The 19,497-nt window shown below is 41.2% G+C and overlaps 1 protein-coding gene across 3 annotated transcripts in view; it reads right to left on the reverse strand.

The window, feature by feature from the left end:
* Positions 1-19,497, reverse strand: part of ARFIP1 (ARF interacting protein 1) — a 189,823-nt gene that overhangs the window by 43,945 nt on the left and 126,381 nt on the right. For all 3 annotated transcript variants that reach the window (XM_089670449.1, XM_089670450.1, XM_089670451.1), the window contains one exon: positions 4,116-4,273. In XM_089670449.1, coding sequence (XP_089526575.1) covers positions 4,116-4,273 — 158 coding nt within the window. The remainder of the gene's footprint in view (positions 1-4,115; positions 4,274-19,497) is intronic.

A 19,497-nucleotide genomic window follows, 5' to 3' on the forward strand; every position in this document is an offset into this window, starting at 1 on the left:
TCTTTAGGAGATAAGAAACCAATCTGGTATTTGTAAAATTATTTAGATGTATATTTTCTTACATGTTGTTCATCTTCCAAAAATCTGACAGCACTCAAATTTAGAAGACATTCTTAAGCTGGCCATACATGGGTCGAATTCCGAAAATTTTCTTTCGAAAATCTTTTCTAAGGATTTGTGTTTGAATTTCGCACCATTAGTGGGTCACAGAAAAGGCTGACTTGTGTGTGACCATTGAATTTGAGTGATCGGACAAGGTAGAAATTTTTTGAAAAACAAATTTCGAATCAATGATGGGAGAATCGTGCAAGAAATATAAAGCTGTGACTTGGAAAGAAAAGAAAATTTTTGGCCACAAATATTCTTTTCTGTAGCGACATATGGAGAAATTGAAGGCTTGGTTGGTTGAATTTCGAAATCAATGGTGGCACCGTCGGATTACAAAAACGCACAAAATTTCCGATTTTCTAAAGAAAATTAGTTCGGAATTCGACCCATGTATGGCCTTGCATTAGTCTTAGCATGTATATTAAATATTCATGCCCAGCTTACAGTTCAATGACAGCACAGAATAATTGATGTTTGTGAAAACAGAGCTAAGAAACCAAGTTTTTCTGCGGCAAGCTGTGACTGCTTCTAACATGGGACCTGACTCACACAACAATAGCTATCTTGCAGTACTATCATGTGAACCGAGCTCTGAACAAATAATCCTTATTTCATAAGGTTAAGAACAATGTGTGAAATCTATTTTCAGTTTTATAAAACATAAATATTAAATAGAACCTACTTGTATATACATCAAGCTTAAAATGGTAAAACACTTTTACATAATAATGAGCATATTGTTTAATCTGGCAATGTGTTACATGCAGGGGGTATGGAAGAGAATCACTCCCAAGCCTAAAATACAGACACAGTTTTTGTTTTACCTAGCTGCATTTAATCAACTTATAACATCCAATTGAAAGATATGACACCAGCATGTCATGAAAAAATGTAAAACATTTAAAAACAGAATCACAGAGTTGGAAAAGGATCACCCCTTTGTGTCAGTATTTTGTTGAATCTCCTTTTGCTTTAATTACAGCCTTTAGTCTGTTGGGATATGTCTCTACCAACTTTGCATATCTAGACATAGCAATATTTGCCCACTTTTCTTTGCAAAACTGCTCAAGTTCAGTTAAGTTTTATGGTGACCGTTTGTGGACTGCAGTCTTCAAGTCATTCCAAAGATTTTCAATGGGGTTTAAATCTGGGCTCTGACTAGGCCATGTAAGGACATTCACCTTTTTTCTCCTTCAACCACTGTGTGGTCATTTTTGCTGTGTGCTTTGGGTCATTATCATGTTGGAAGGTAAAGCTTCGTCCCACGGACAACTTTCTGGCAGAAGGCAGCAGATTTTACTTAAAATGTGACCATTTTGCCCCATCCATTCTTCCTTGTATCCTGACAAGTGCTCCAGTCCCTGCTGCAGAGAAATACCCCCATAACAGAATATTACCACCTCCATGTGGCCTAAGAATTTTCCAGCTGCATTTAGACAAAGCTCAGCTGTGACTGCATGTGGCCTTTCTTGAGGAGTGACTTTTATCTTGCAACTGTGCGATACAAGCCACATTTGTGGAGAATTTTTGATATTGTTGTCACATGCACACAATGACCACTTAAATTCCTGCAACTGCTTCAGAGTTGCTGTAGGACTCTCGGTAGCCCCTCTGACCAGTTTCCTCCTGGCTCTTTCATCCAATTTGGAGCGACATCCTGATCCAGGGAGGGTTTTGTGTGGTACCAAATACCTTCCACTTCTTAATAGTAAACTTCCCTGTGCTTCTAGGCATTGATTAAGCTTTTGAAATATATTTTTTGTATCCATCTTCTGACTTGTTCCTGTCAACAACTTTATCCCGGAGATCTTTTGACAGTGCCTTGCCATCCATTGTTTGCTTCAGTTGCACTACCATGGACAGAAATGTTCCAGAAAAGCACTTTTCATGCTAAGCTAATCAAACTGACCACAGCTGATCACAGTTGAAATTAAAATGGCTTTGTGTGCCATTGCGATCAGCTATACCTGATTGAGTTTACAAGTCATTTTTAGGAGCGGGGGTGATCTTTTTTCCAATTCATTGATTCTGTTTTTGAATTTTAAAAAAAAATTAATTCTGACATGTTGGTGTTATATCTTTCACTTGAATGTTATAAGATGCACTGAATAAATACAGCTGGATAAAACTAAAACTGTATGTCTTCATTTCAGGCTGCAAAGTAACAAAATGTGATTACTGTAAAAAGAGTATTCTTTTCTATATCCACTGTATAGCTAGATGTATTCCAGGTTTGCTTAATGAAAACTTCAGAAGAACAGAACAATTCATGAATGAGCATGTGCAATCCTGTCGAGACTACAAGTATAAAATAAATCACCAGTTTTAAGCTCCTAATAAAATGTCACAAATATGCAATTAGACGGTTCTTCCCCAGGAACAATGCCATCAATAACAGAGTATATTGTTTGCTGGATTAAACACACATGACCTCACTGATATGCAACACAATAAAGGTACACAGAAATAAATCATGTTGCTTTACCAACACCTCTAGGTATAAAAAAAAAAAAAAAAAGCACATCCACATATTCCTGATATGGTGAAAAGAAAAAGTCTACATAAGGAAAGCCCTTTTAGAGCCGATTCACATAAGTATGTGAGTGTGTGCATATCACAGGTACACAAGCCCATTTATTTCAACAGGCTGCCCTTATCTGTGAGATAAGCAGGAAATGAAACCTGCTCCCCTTCCCTATTTTTGCATGGTGCTGTGGCACTGAAAGGTACAGCACACTCGAAAATGTGCTGCAGGTGTTGATGCTCGGTAATGCCACCCCTGTACGTCTGCAAAGATGGAAACCTAGTCTAAAAGAGCAGAAAATAATAATCTACTTTATCTAAGGTTTACAGTGATATTACTTAATGGGATTTAATTTTTCTTTTTTTTTTCTAAGAACAGGTCCTGAACCTCCTCTTCTCAAGTCCCTTGCAGGCATGCCTGGCTCCTCCACTACACCAAGTGCCCCCATAGAAAGCCACTTTCTATGGGGGCACTTGTGTGGGATTGCTCTTGTGCCTCGCTGTCTGCGTCTATTGACACAGACAGCAGGACCTGGCGCCGCCCCACTCCCACCCCCAATCTCTGGCTTTCACTGACAGCAGTGAGAACCGGTGGCCCCCACTGCCACAGCAAAGCCAGTGAAGACCAGGAAGTGAGGGGAGAGAAGAGCTGCATACTGGCACAGAGCTGGATCGAATGAAGGCTCAGATAATTAAAAGGTGGGGAGCGGGTGGTGACTGTGATGGGGGATACTGATGCCTAAACATTTTTAATTTTAATGCAAGGAATGCATTAAGGTAAAAGAAAAATGTTTAGGCTTTAGAATTACTGGATTTTCTGAGGGACTGCAGAACTGTTTGTTTTGTAGTGACTGGGGAGGCTAGGAATGATAGTGATTTTAAAAAAGAAGATTTAACTAAAACACAAAAGAGTCAACACTATGCAATTAAAGGGTTACTAAACCTTTGACCCTGCATTCACTATAACTGGTCCCCAACAGTACACAGTACATGGAAATGCAATTACTGTAGTAAATATAAACTGCTAAATACCTTTTCTTATCAACATTATATTGCAGCCTTGTGACTTCTATTAGTGTCCAGCTAAGCACTGGTTAAGGCTTGTAGGAGGAGTTTCCATTATGCTGTAACTGTCCGATGAGACTGCAGGACCCCTGACCCAATGTCTGGACAATGCTGATTGGCCCTGTGCTGATCACATGCACTCTCCCAAAGAAAAAAAAAAAAACTAGCAATACGCACCAAACTGAGCACGTGCAGAGTTATTCAGAGCTCTATAATATCAGCAGATGGACTGGGGACAGTAGAAGATGGGGAGAATCAGGGAAGGCAGGGTCAAACATCCTTTTTACACAATGCGGAGGATTAGCCCCTTAGGTTCCACAGTGAGTATAACAAGCATGCTTTACTGCATATACAGACTGATTTTACTGTTGTGGGTTTAGTAACACTTGAATTAAAATGATTCTTTTCAGTTTAATTACCTGGCTGTTTCATACTGCTTCACAGTAATCAGTGTGTCCTCAATTGTCTTGTTCACTAGTGTATTTACACTTGAAATAAAAAAATTGATGGCCCCAAGTAGTGTTTCTCCATTCTTGGCAAGGAGCTTCTGAGTATCTGCATTGTATCCAAATTCTTCCTAAAGTGTAATAGAAAAACACAATAAGTGTAACAGCAAAACAATTAACAGTACTGCTCCACCCAACCTTGAAAAAAAAGGCACCCTACTGTAAAAAACACTGCATTCATAAAAGTGCATGAAGCAAGTCAGACCATAATTTATTCCATTTTCTTTCCTTCAACCACGGGTTGAAGATTGCTGCCCGATTCCCGCATCAAAACAGTCAATGTTGACGGGGAATCCCTCTGTCAGAGCTATTGTGTTCTGCTGGCGGGGATCGCAGGTAGCCTTCGCCAACATCAGAACACAATGATCACTGCTGGTGGCTACAGCTGCCAGGAGCAACTGGCTAAACAAAACTGACAGGATGGTTGTACTGAAGTCGATTGATGGGTCCACTTCAGTACAACCAGCCAGCCAACTGATGAATCAATTCGATCAGTCTAAGGCTGACTTAAGTGTAATATTTAGGATGAATTATTTTTATTTCTCAAGCCTTTTAATTTTCTATACACATACATGCAAACAAAGCTGAACAGCAAAAGTAACAGTGACAGGGGTCTTGACAAACTGAAACACTTTTGGGGAGTGCTTGGGCAGTTGATGCAATAGCACATTTTTTCTTACAGCAAGTCTTAGATAGTAGTAGAGTGTCTATCAGACCAACATACTGTATTTTAACGGTCTACCTCTGCTTTTTTGTTACAGTAGTAACAAAGGTTCATCTATTCTGCTTATAGCTCCTGTTGAAGTGGATACACTCCAGGAAAAACGTCAAGCTTTCGGAAAACAATATCTGAAAATGCTGGCTTGCACATATGTAATATCTAGTCGAAATGAATTCAATATGGGGATAAATGACAAGAAAGTACGTAACCCAAATACGTTTTTATTCAATATGTAACTATGTAACTAATGTATTGTTTTTAGAAGAGTTTTTGTATAAATAAACTTCATAGATTTTAAATCAATTTTTTTTTTTGTGCCTTAAATATCCCACCATGCCCAACTGTTTTATAATGTTTAGAGTAAAATAGGGACGTGCCACATTTAAGCCATATTCATTTTAAGCTGTCATCAGGAGGGTGGCAGGGATCGTCAGGCAAGCAGTTGGCAGGTACGGAGTATGGCCAGGAAGCTGCTGTGTAAATGAAGAGGAGACCACTGTAGTGCTGCGTGCCTCAGTGGCCAAACCCAGTGAAAGATAACCACCAATTTCCTCCAGTCAGCAATATTACTAAAACATAGGATATAGAGTTTTCTTTTGACATTAAAAAAGGGTCCATTTTCACGTGTATGCAGAAACTAAAAGTTACTTAATCTGTAATGAATGCAAAATGAACAGTAAAATATTTACATATATAGACTTACAATTTTTACTATATACAACCCCAATTTCTAAAAATATTTGCAAGATATGGGCTGTGCTTGTCTACCTAAAATTTAAAGATAAAAGGGGCCAAAGCTCTTTTGGCTGTACTTCTGCTGTGGATCACAGGAGCACAGTTCACTCTGCACTCCTGTGACCCATTCTCAGCTGACAGTGGCCTGAAGTCACTCAGCCGGTCCAGGCTGGGGAAAGATCCCAACTTTAAAGTCAGGATCCACCCCAGGGTCTGGAGCGACACCTGACTTAGCCTTTCAGCAAGCCGCTGAGAGCCTGAGCCAGCTGCTCCCTCCCTCCACAGCCCAGTTCTCCAGTGACCGCAGGGAGGGGCAGAGCAGACAACCGTGACTGACAGTCACCGCCCTCTGCTCAGAGCGGCTGTGAGAACTCAGCAATTAGCGGTCATGTGAATGCCGAGATCTCACACTAAGGGCTCGTTCACACTTGACTTTATTTCTAACTCTTGCCAAACGCCCCTATAACGTTTGACAGGTGTTAAGACATGCGTTTGGGAAGCGTTTTTAATGCTCCCCAAATGCCCTATGCGCGGTTTTGAGGCAGTTGATAGGCATTTGCCAAGCATTAAAACCACACCACAAACTCCTATAATGAAGTTAAATGGTATTAACGTCTGTCAGGCGTTTGCGGAGCAGCACCAGACTTGAATGGGAGGCTTCAACTCCTCCTGACTAGACACGAGGCGTCAGTTTTGCCGAGAAGCGACGCTAACACTTCCGTGTGAACAGCACTGTGTGCTGCCATGTGCAGAATTTTCATAGGCATTCGGGAAGCGTTAAAAATGCTTCAAAACGCCTGTCTGACGCCTGCTGACAAAGCTAGTGTGAACGTAGCCTAGAGACAGCAGGGGACAGATGCAGCATTGGACCGATGCTGCATCCACCAAGGTAAGTATAATTGGGGAAAAAAAAAGAAAAAGCCCTACTTCTCTTTTAATATTTGCCTTTATTTGATTAGAATAAACAATGACCAGCACTAGAAAATATCACACCACTGTTGCAAGATCTCGACAGCCAGAGTAGGATGGGGTCAAAAACACCATAGAATCCCAAAACAGTTAAAAGGAAACCTCTGCTTAGAGAAACAAGTAGTTTGCCATTACCGATATACTTTTAAAATGTTATTTGCTTGGTTGTCTGTTTTCTCTGCTTCGGAGTGGCTGTCCAGAATTTTCTAATCTATAATTCTGATCATGTCCTATTTCCTTGGAAATCACATATCAGAGGATACAGAAACAATATAATTATAAAATGCTCCTGAACAGACTGTAAAAATATTTTTCATGAAGCTAGCAAAAGTAAAATCAGATGTAGCTCCATTGAAATCCATCAGTTCAGCTCAAGTTGTAACAAAAGAACAGCTACAACATACAGAATTAAAATGGTAAAAGTCACACCCTGGCATTTTAAGATCTCTGTAAAAGCAGTCACTCTCCGTGTAGAACAAAACATGAGAATGAAATCATACCTCTTCCTCCTCCATGTACAAATCTTCCACATCAAATGTTTTTTTCTACATGTTTTAAAAATAAAAAAGTGTGCACATTCTTAATTCCAGGTTTTGTAATGGAGAAGCATTTTAAATGCCAGGAAGAGATGCATTTCAACGTTATAAAAACAAAAAGGAAAGTTACTATTTATTTAAATTTGTCCAAAAATAGAACATGAAGCAGATCATGTATACGCTGAGCTATTTGTTTCACAAAAGCTAGATCACAGACACTGAAGTCATCAATGCAGTGATACAAGAATAACAAGAGGTGGGCTGGCAAGCAATTATATATGATCAAAGTACAGCTCAAATGACATATAAACCAGCTTTTGAAGGGTGAGCAAAACAAGCGTGATGGTAAATGCTGCAGGTGCAAGAGAAGAGATGATCCACAACACCAGTGTAAAGCACTGACGTTACTGTGGAAATGTGTGCAAGGCACTATAACAGGCCATGTACAACAGGGCACAAACGGGTCAGGACAGCCAGCTAAAAAGCAGACAATGTTTAGGCCTCAAGAACAAAGGGCGTTTTTGCACTTTCAGGAGCGTCAGGTGTTTTTTTTTTTTTTACTTCTTGTAAACGAGCCTCCATGTTATTCTATGTGTCCATGCTCACGGACTTTTAGAAGCTTTTAGTGGCAGGATCGTTTACAGGCAGGAAAAAAAACCCAGGGCCAGTGTGTCCAGAATAAATTATGGCCAATTAAATAAATTAACACCCAATCGCTTGACGCTTGTAATCGCGTTCGTACTTTTACAAGCGTCAAGTGGTTTATTTTCTGCAAAAATGCTGTTACCATGAGGAATGCATCTATAAGAGTTTTTTTTTTTTTTTTTTACAATAGTAAACTAAGAAAAGGTATATCATTTATACCTAAGCAATATCCCATTCAACAGCAAAACCCACAGGTAAAATGTGGCAAATACACATTTAAGCTCCATGCACACTTTTTTAAGCTCTTAGAAGCTATTATGAGCTTTGTTTCTGCTCCTAGAAGCTAATAAGCTATTAAAACCCTCCTAACAGCTTTTTTTGAGCTTTTTTATTAATACGTGCAATGTAAAAAAGCTAATAAAACTAAATCGCTCCTAAAAAGCTACTACAAGCTGGCACAAAAAAATCTATTAACCGCGTTTTTCATCCAGGGTTTTTTTTTCTAGCGTATTTTGAGCTTATAAAAAACACTTGTGTTCATGGAGCCCTACCAGACTAATTCTGCTACGCTTCATCTAAAGTGAATTTGAGTAATAACTACATGAATTCTTAAATGACTGTATAATAAAACCACTTTATTTTCATAGGAAACTACAATATATTATAGTAACTGACATTTGTCATTCCTGTGTGCAGTAGGCCACATAACCAACATACCTACACACTGCAGATGCCACCAAACTTTCTTTCAGTGGAAGAATATTTTTATGTTTTTTTTTGCCTGAACTCCTGAGCAGAGCATATTCCTGGTGAATGGGGAAGGGAACAGCCCGACCCATGAGGACATAAGACTGAACAACAGTCTACCCAATCGAACAAGAAATGATGGCAGAGGAGGCCACCAGACTTTTTTGTGGTCCATCCATATCAGATACGGAGACCTGTTCTGCAAAAGGAAACCATAGCAGACAAGCACACACAACCGCCCGAACCACACTCAAGGAGCACAGTGCAAGCTCATTAGGGCGTGAAGAAAATGAACACTAAGAAGTCAAGTCCTCATGCAGGGAGAATCAGCTACTACCTTCGGCAGGAAAGAGGGGCACTGATGGAGAATCTCCATACCTCTGCGCAGAACCGGGTAGGGGAACTTATAGGAAAAGGCAGCTAGCTCCGACACTCAGCACACCGAGGTGATAGCAATCAAGAAGGTGATCTTCTGGGAGAGAGTATGCAAAATGACCATCGCTAATATTCTCAAATGGAGACCTCTGTAGGACCGAAAAAAAACAAATTTAGGTCTTAGGGTGCCCTTGGAAAAAGATGTGAAACAGAGTGAGTAGTCAAGGGACGATGAAAAAACATTGTGAGATGGAAACCTGATCCTTAATGGGGGATTAAGGCAAGGTTTTTGGGCAAATCCCCTGTTAAAAGAAAGGCTAAACTGAGAAGGAGCGCAGTTGGAAGTCCGCAGCCTCACACCTCAAAATGAAGGACTTTCAAGTTCTACGATAACTCTTCCAAGAGGTAGATATAGAGGGGCCTACAGTATGGTAGGAACCACTGAAACTGACAACCCTCTCATGTCAAGCGTTGGGATATTGGAGGCTTAACCAAGGTCACTAAAAGATGATCGCCAGCTGCAGCTTTATCGTCTGCACCAAGTCTGATCCTCAGGGAGGAAGCCAGGAGCCCAAAGGCAACACAGCAGCTTCCACATATAGCATACCTTCCCTGCAGGAAACAGGCATCAGTCTCCCAGGCAGGACAAGGGAAAACAGAGGCAAGATGGAGGGCATCACAGCCCACCACAAAGCTATGGCCAAAAGTGACAGCCAGCCCAACAGTGTTGTGTGACCACCTGCGGGGAGGTCCAGACCAAAGTGGAGAGGCAGCCCAGAGCATCCCTAGCATGCCACAGTGAGTGACAACGCACCCAGGGCGCACCTAAAGGTGGCATAGAACTCACATAGTCAGGAATAGCCTGCTCTGTGTCCTGTGATGTTTAAAGAAATCCTCTTTCCTTACCCAAATCCTTTTTTGCGCATATTCCCTCATTCCTTCTCTTAGCACAACTCCCCCACACCCAACACTAGCACAAATTACCCCCACACCCTTTCTGCACAAATGATTTCTACCCCTCCCCCCCTTTCATTGTGTACAGTTACCCCAGCCTGTAAGCTCCCCCCCACCCTGAACTTACAGGTGGGAAACCAGGTAGAGGTGTGGGTTTTTTTTTTTTTTTTAATTTAAATATTTATTAGTTTTTCATACTATTACAAAAAAAAATCCATAAGAAGAGACACAATACATATAAATATTCATTACATTTCTACTTTACCCCTTCTAATAACTCTTTTCTTTCCCTCCCCTCCCAGCCCATTCCCACCCCCCTTCCCCCTCCCTCCCCTCTGCGAGTTCTCCAATCTCTCGAGGCCTAATAACTTTAAATAACTTCCTAGTTTAAAGTTTTCTATATTTCTCTTTCAATCCTGATTTTTCCCATCTCGTATAGTATACTCCCAACCTATCTTCCTGCATATGGTAAGATTTTTCCATTCTACTAATCTGATTTACTCTATTGATCCAATCTTCCTCCTTTGGCACCTCTGTTTTCTGCCAAAACTTGGGTATCAAACCTTTTGCAGCATTTAAATAGTACCATACGCCTGATTCTTTATATTTATTTACTGTTATCTCAACATTATGTAGGAGACACATCGTTGGGTCTAACCCTATGTCATTTCCAGTTATTATTTCTATCAATTTAACTATTGTCTTCCAGAAAGCCTGAATTTTCGGACATTGCCAGCATATGTGAAACACCGTGCCCATCTCCCCACATCCCCTCCAGCACATTTTTGAATTCTCCCCACTCATCTTGTGCTCAATGCTTGGTGTAATATGCCATCGTGTCAAACACTTATAATTAATCTCCACATCTCTCATACTAACATTCTCGTGTATCAATCTAAATATCTTTTTCTGTTGATCCTCATCTAACACCACCTCCATATCTCTTTCCCATTTCATTATAAAAAATAACTTTGTGTCTGTGTCTAATTCTGTGAGTATTCTATAAATTTTAGCAATACCGTGTTTCCCATCTCTACGTGTTTCTAACAGCCTTTCAAACATATTCCACTCCTTTTTTAATCTCAGGGGTTTTGGTAAATTTCCAATGAAACATTTTAATTGGTGATATTTCCACTCATCTATTCTAGTAAAAATATCTCCCTTCTTCTCTTTTAATTCTTTAAGTGATCTCAATTCCCCCTCTACCAGTACATCTCTCAATTGGATATCTTCCTTTTTAAACCATCTCCCTGATATCTCATCTTTCCTGGGCGGAAATACTCTGTGTTTGCAAGAGGCATTAATATAGAGTTGAATTCCCATTTCATGTTTTTGTGTAAATTATCCCATACCCTTAAAACATTTAAAGTGTAAATACTTGTGCTTTCTTGAATTCTTCTATAGTGTGCTGGAACCCATATCATCTTACTCAAACTAATCCCACTCAGTTCATTTTCAATTTTTACCCAACTCTTCCCCTTATGGTTAAATGTCCAATCATAAATTCTTGCTAAAATAACTGCTTTATAGTATCTCTTGACATCAGGTAGTCCCATTCCCCCTTTCTCTTTAGTCCTACTCAATGTTTCGTATGATATTCTTGGTTTTTTATTCCTCCATATATATATCTTAACATTTTTTTTTATTATCTTAAAAAAAGCCTCTGGGAGTTTGATTGGAACCATTTGAAATCTATACAGTATTTTAGGTATAATTACCATTTTAACTAGGTTTATACGTCCTATCCATGATGGATTTCCTCTTAATATTTTTAATTCTTCCTTGATCTCATTTATCAAAGAAATATAGTTTAATCTATACAGTTGTTTATATGAGATAGCAAGTTTTATTCCTAGGTATTTTATATCTTTTTCTCTCCATATAAAGGGGAATTCTTTTTGTAGCTTTTCCTTTTCGCTCTTTGGTATATTGATGTTCAGGATCTCTGTTTTTGTTGGATTAATTTTTAAATTTGATAGTTCACCATATTCCTTCAGGATCTTCATTATATTTGGTAATGTTATTCGGGGGTTGCCTACATAAAACAATAGGTCATCCGCAAAGGCCGCTACTTTATGTTCTATATTTTCTGTCTGGATTCCCTTTACCGCTCCACTATTCCTTATCATTGACAACAGGGGTTCCAATGACAAAACATACAACAGGGGGGACAGTGGGCAGCCCTGTCTTGTTCCATTGGACATCCTCTCCAATTCTCGCATTCTCTCTCCAATCCCCAACACTTCTAAGTTGTCCATCATAAAGCCCCAGTCCACTCTATCAAACGCCTTTTCGGCATCAATCGACAAGGTAGAGGTGTGGGTTGTGCTGTGTTCTCACTCCCATCAGTGGAACTATCCTCTATACAGCAGATGACACAGGATTGCTCTTGGATTGGGCTGTACACAATTTGATTACCCTGCCCCCTATCTCCTCCAATGACTGCTCATCTCTCGGCAGCAGGAGGCCAGGGAATGAGGATCACTCTACTGACAGGCTTCACTGCTCCAAGATGCTCACATGTCCCAGCTGTGAGTGCAGAGATGGAGGAAGGCACTCAGCGGCCAGGGCACAGCGCCCATGAAAAGACTGGCTTGGGGGAGGCACAACTGAAATGGGGGGGGGTGTAGTCCACCACAGCACCCCCCTAGAGCCAGCCATGGCAGAGAATAGGGAGACCAGAGGCCCTGGCTGCACCCAAGGTGGCTGCCTAGTTTTCCTAGTGGTAACGCCAGCCCTGTGTCCCCGCAAAATGTTTACTTTGCTGACCGCCCCGGTCCAGGATGGGACTTGTCAAAGCCGATCCAGGCAGGTGCCCCCCCCCCCAAGCAAACAGCTTGCTATAGGGCCACCTGAGCAAGCGTGCACTCGAGTAGCTGCTCCGTGTGTCCATTCACACACAGAGCCGTGTATAAACCCTGCCACCTCTCTCCTCATTGGCTCACTGGCTGTAATTGACAGCAGTGGGATCCAATGTCTCCTGTTGCTGTCTCAGCCAATGAGAAGATAGAGTCCCCAGCAAGCTGAGATTCTCGTGTACATCGCTGTATCTTGATGGGGCTCAGGTGTTAGGGGAGACTGCTGCACATAGGTTTTTTACCTTCATGCATAGAATGCATGAAGGAAAAAAATATGGAGCCTTTAGGACCACTTTAAATGAACAAGCTGAAGTTAGCAGCTGACGCCATGACTAGTGTGCACAGCTGCACCAAATTTTGTACTTTGCAGGTTTAGTAAATCACCCAAGTATCACTTTGTGCACTTCTTACGAAGTTATAAAAACACTGTGTGATGCGATGAAACGTGCATCACACTGCCCCCTCCCCGTGGCTCACTGCTGCTGAGCACCTTGAAAACTCTTTCCATGCATCATGATGAAAAAAGGCTCTGGCCAGCATTGGGAACAGGAAAAGTTCAAAAAAATTTAAAACGCAACCACTTATAAACGCGTTTAGATGCGTTTAGCCACTTTGCAAGCTTTTTGCGTTTGAACCGCTGATAAAATCGGCGTATGAAAGCAAGTTTTGTGCGTTAAAAAATCGACTGTAAACTCAACTGCCTGTAAACGAAGATGTGTACATGGACACATAGGAAAACATTAGGGTGAGTTCAGGGGCTGCTGAAAAAAACCGCTGAACAGCTCCTAAACATGAGTTTAGCAGCTGCAGTGTACATGAGCCCTCATAAAACAAATTGTTAACTCATAAAACAGCCTGCGAACTTGTTTAGCAAGCAATCATTCATCTTTTATAATTGCTTTCAAGGAAAGTAACGAACATCTAGAAAAACAAGGTAGGAGAGCTAAGGAAGAGTCTCTTTCAAAGTACAGAACAAAGAGATCTCAAACAGAAACAAACTGTACTAACAAATTATACAGCAAAATTACATAATTAAGACCTACAAATACAGTAATAAGCACAAGCATTGGACAGATATATGCAAGTTGCCTGAAGCTGTATTTCTCAGTTTAAATTAAAAGAGGACGGGAAGAGTTTTTTTTACTAAAAGGTACAGTACAAACAGATATCAAACAGTAACAACAAATTATACAACAAAATTACATAATTAGGACTTGATAATACAGTGAAAGGTACAAGCATTGGATGCATGTGAGTTGCCTAAAGCTGTATTTATCAGCATAAATTACAATCTGACTTTTAGCTGGTTTTATATATTGTAAAAAGCCAAATAACCACTTTAACGTTAAGTGCTGAAAACTGGTCATGGTGAAAAGGATTATAGACAGACGCTACAATTATTGCAGTGTTCTGATTTATTTCAGTGTGCTTATTCCAAACATATAAAATCGATGAATGAATAGGTTTTTCTTTCAAGCAGTCAACAATGTGGTTATGTAGGACCTTACACTATCACAATCATTAAATAATCATTGTGCCCATCATTCTGGAGTTGCCATATCCAACTATGCCAAGGGCTTATATTACTTACTGGTTTATCCTTTCAATCGGAGACACACGAAGCGTATAGAAAATATAGATAAAAGATTTTTCAAGTTATCCTCTAATTTCCTTTACATCCCCCTTCCTATATTTCCCCACCAAATTCAACTACTTAGCCATCTAACTTTTGTTAGATTAACACTGCTGCACAGCTGCCATTACTTTACCATTTCCTCATGAAAAAAAAATCCCATTCATTAGTATGTAGACACAGCAGGGTTGATTTACTAAAGCTGGAGCTTGCAAAATCTGGTGCAGCTCTGTACTAAAACCAATCAGCAGTTATTTTTTTCAAAGCTTAACTGAACAAGCTGAAGTTAGGAGCTGATTGGTTACAATGCACAGATGCATCGGATTTTGTACTCTCCAGATTTAGAAAATCAACCCCAGTGTATCATGCATTTTACTATTTCTGAATGAAAAAAAAATGTATTTTAATGAAAAGACAGTGGATCATGCACCTCTATGGGTGAGCCACAGACCTTGCAGAAGCCTGAACAGGTGAGTATTGGACTATGCAGGGGCGCTGGTGACATTTAAACTATAAAACTTTATAAAGGTAAAGTTGTCCTTAATAATCTGTTTTTTTTTGGAAATAACCAGCTAACGTTAAAGGATAACTTCACCTTTTGACAAAAAAAACAAGGTCTGCAAAAAATTGGTTATTCCACGTAGTCTTTATGTTTTTTGGTGCGCTGAATCCGAAAATGACCTCCATTTTGTCATAGGACATCACGTTTCCTGACAATTTAGGTAACTATGTTAAATAAGGCAATACCTCAAAATAAATGGAAATAGACTTATAAAATTAAAGTTTTATTACAATTTTTTCATGAAAATCCTTTTTTGAACTGAAATGAGCTCACCTACACACACTAAACTCGATTCTTCTTCCCTGTGAGGCTCCTCTTGGTGCATTTACGCTTGTGAGTAGCATCTGGAATGTCTCTCTGAAGCATCCAACAGTAGTCTGCCATCATTGTAATGCTCCATTTTCCCTGGTATCTCCTTTCCATCTCTTTAATGTCTTGGTGGAATCGTTCACCTTGTTCCTCACTCACAGCTCCCAAATTTTCAGGAAAGTAGTCAAGGTGGGACTGGAGGAAATGCACTTTCAAACTCATCAGGTAACCTAAAGCTTGAAATGCTTTCAGCATTCTCCTGTCAGGGAACGAGAAGATCGCCGCGGTGCACGAATCTGCACATGCGTAGGATCCCAACAAGACATACAGGCAGGTGCAAACTAGGACCCAGGCGCACCTGTCACCAATGACGGCGCCGGGCAGGCACTAGGACCCAGGCGCGCCTGTCGGCGGCGAGCTATTTAAACTGGCCATTGAAATGTCCAAGTTGCCGTATGGTCTTGATCCTCTGCTTGTGCTCTGATCCTGTGAGTGTACCTTGTTGCCGAACCCAAACTGATCCTGATTACTGCTGACCGTCTCCTGCCCTGACCCCTGGCTTGCCTTTGACCACTCTTCTGCCTGCTCCTGATTGTCTGACCTCCTGTTGCTGAACTTGGCCTGTGACCCGACTATCCTCTGCCTGCTGCTCTGTTCCGTTCTGCCTCCTCAGTTACTGACCCAGCCTGTCTGACTCCGCTACTTGCTTCATGGTGTGTCCGCATCCATACATCCTGCACGGATCCACCCGTTAACCGCTCAGGTCTGCCCTGCCTCTTCACATCAGACTCTTATCCAGCTACGTCCCACTGGCAGTCCTCTCTACTACAGTTGGGTGTACCCGGGGGCTGCGACCTGGTCTCAGCCTGCTCTAAGTCCATCCCCACCATCAGGGGCCCTGGTGAACAAGCAGACTGGGGCTTAGACTCCACGCCCTGGGGAATCCTGGACTGTGAATCCGTAGAGCTACCGTTACGAGTAAGTGACACCGACGATCTTTTTGTAGTGAGGATCTTTGTTATTGCCTAAAAATTTCTGTACGACTTCTTTAAATGCAATCCACCCTTCTTTTTGAGGATCCGTCATGGTATTGACAAACTCTTGATAAAATATAAGCCTTCTAATGTCTGGTCCGACGAACACACCTTCCTTCGATTTTGCCTCCGACAGTCCTGGAAGCTTGGTGACCAAGTATTTGAAGCATTCTCCATCTCTTGGAAGTGATTTTACGAATTGCTTCATCAATCCCAATTTTATGTGGAGGTGTGGTAGAAGAACTTTATGGGAAGGTACCAAAGTTTCTCGGAGGACATTTTTTTCACCGACTGTTAGCACCCTCGGCTGCAAACTCTTCTTGGTCCAGTGATTTTGTCGGTCTCGACTGTCCCATAGACACAGAAAACAAGGGTATTTGGTATACCCAGCTTGTTGCCCGAGCAGCATGCACAAGACCTTCAAGTCCCCACACACTTGCCAACCATGGTCTTCATATTTAAGTTTACGAAGAACCAATTCCAAGTTCTTGTAGGTTTCCTTCAAGTGTACGGAATGACCTACAGGTATGGAAGCGTAAAAACCACCGTTGTGGAGTAAAACTGCTTTGAGACTTCTTTTTGAAGAATCTATAAAAAGACGTCATTGCTCTGAATCATATTGGATTTTAAATTGACCCATCAGACCTTCGACATTGATGCAATAAACCAACTTGTCTTCCTGGGTGAAGTAAGGAACGAAATCCTTTTCACGATGTCTGAACCATGAAGATGACACTTCTGGCAATAATAAATTCCTGCTTTTCAGCCTTGATCCGAGTAACTCAGCGGCATCTTTGGGAAGATTCAAGTCTCTTCCCAAATCATTCATCTCCTCCTGAGAAAACAATTTTGGTCTTGTATCATCTTCCAGTCAAGCCTTGATTTGTCATCTGGTTCAGATATGACTTCACCTTCATTGGAACTAGGTATCTCTTCCAAGGTAGCAGGGGGCTTGGGTACTGGTATATCTGTGCCATGGGGGATGGGACGAATTGCTGAGTGAAGATTGGGGTATGAAATGGAATGCTTCCATTTGGAATTAAATCCTTTCACATCGCATGAACAAACGTAACAGTCGTCACTATGGTTCTTTTGCTCTCGCCATACCATAGGAATTTTTTCTTATCCTTGAACCAGTTTCGGAGGTCCTCAACACACTGTTTGCACACTTTATGAGGCGCCCAAACTTTATCTTGATCTCCAATTTTTAGTCCAAATTATGCAAAGTATACCTTTTTCACAGTCTGTAATATTCTGCTGTTGCTTCAACACTGTATATTCACCACAGATGAAACAGAAACTGGCAAATTAATACACTTTGGCGGAGCCATAACATAACGGTTGAAGAATGACGAGCTGCGATGACACGAACTGCGATGAAAAAGTGTGAACAGCCTAGAACCAAGATTCAGAAAAAATGAGGAAGGGTTGTAACAGCGCAAACACTGCAAAGTCCTGGGAAATGGTAGTATGGGGTGATTGTGGTATTAATGGCTACTGTATGAAGAGCGTAGGATTCCGTGTGGCCCTGAGCCGTGGTAGGCGGAAGTGTGCTCCTTTTTCAAGCTGCTTGAAAAAGGAGTGCACTTCCGCCTTCCACGGCCAGTGCATGCTCTGAAACGCATTGCAGTGCACCCTGGGATCTGACGTCATCACGGCCACGCCGCCGCTACATTCCAGTGTGCGTTCCATCCGGCTCTGAGGGAGGACGTGCACGCCGGCCGGCCTCACCGCTGTTCCCCTCCAGCCACCACGCTGTTCCCCTCCAGCCACCACACTGTTCCAGCCGAGAGCTGACCTCCCCACATCGCAGTAAGATGACGGCTCTTCACCCGGGTTACCACCCCACCGTTAACTATTGTTAACCACGGCTTTAAAGCTTATGATTACTTCACACATGTGAGTGTTTCTACATTTAGACTTGAATAAAAAGACTTATTGCACTTAGAGGCGCTTCTCTCCTTCTCTAGCCTAGAACCTGATAATGATTCGTGCACAAGTGTGGACTTCAGGAGAGAGCAGCTCTGCATCTGTACACGAGACGTCACAGTGCTGGCCACGCCCCCCTGCTTTGACCGGAGCTGCTGCTATATGCCTGTGTCTCCCTCCCACTGGATTCTTCAGGAAAGATTAACCCCTTCTACCATTAGAAGCGCAGACTCAGGGCTGAGGCTTACACATACAGCATGCTGCTGAGTATCCCAGTAGTTAGACATGTCACTCAGAGCAGCACTTGTATTCACCCCTTTGCAGGGGGGGGAGGGGCAGAGATTGTTTACCTGCAAATAACAACAAAGGGCCAGAAGAGAACTAGGGAAATGAGGAAATAGAATTTTTTTCCCCTAAAACTTGCTTAGCTTATGTATATATTGCTGACCATCAGATTTACAGTGCTATATTTTTTTTTTACATAACTCGGACAACCCCTTTAAGGTTTTTTTGGCATTTTATATCTTAAATGCACTTATGAGAATTACTTAATAGTAATTTGGACTTTAAATTTGGTTAAAAACCCATAATATATAAAAAAAAAAAAAATTAAAAAAATTTGATAAATTTGAAGACAATTTTGCATTTTGTGGCAAATCATGACGTCTAGGAGTGTTTTCAATATTTTATTTGTTTTCAGCACACCAAAATACATGGAAATTAGATGGAAATAATCAAACAGCTTTTTAGTCGCAGACCTGTGTAATAAATGCACATTTTTTTTTTTAAGGTAAAAAATTTTACATTTATTATGTTCTGTTGCAGGAGCCTGGAAAGCATTGCACCAGCGATCAGCAGATTGCTGGTGCCATGCAGGACTCCAGAAAACCTGTTACTATATTTGCTTGCCGGTACATCCCATCTGAGCAAGCCGATACACTCTGACAGGAAGAATCAATGAAATACAAGCCGACAGCCACTAAGGCTGTCGGGACTTGTAGTTTTCTCATTCATAAAATACTGTGAATGAGTGATGCGGCCGGGTGGGTGGAGCCCCGTGGGGCCACATTTAAAAAGAAATTTTGACAGCTAGTGGGAGAAGAAGATGCCCAACTAGCTGTCAAAGCGGGGGGAGAAGGGGCCAGTGCTTTCATAACATGTTACACCCTGAATATGGGTGCAACATGTAACATGTTCTGAAAGGTGAACTTTTCCTTAAACATATTTCACCAACTTCACAAAGCCAAAAAGGAGCAATGTAGAGACCGTTAGTAAAGTCTTTTCTCAT

Source organism: Staurois parvus, unplaced genomic scaffold (assembly GCF_062004578.1).
Source record: "Staurois parvus isolate SC_StPar_1 unplaced genomic scaffold, SC_StPar_1.0 ptg000090l, whole genome shotgun sequence".
Taxonomy (NCBI): Eukaryota; Metazoa; Chordata; class Amphibia; order Anura; family Ranidae; genus Staurois; species Staurois parvus.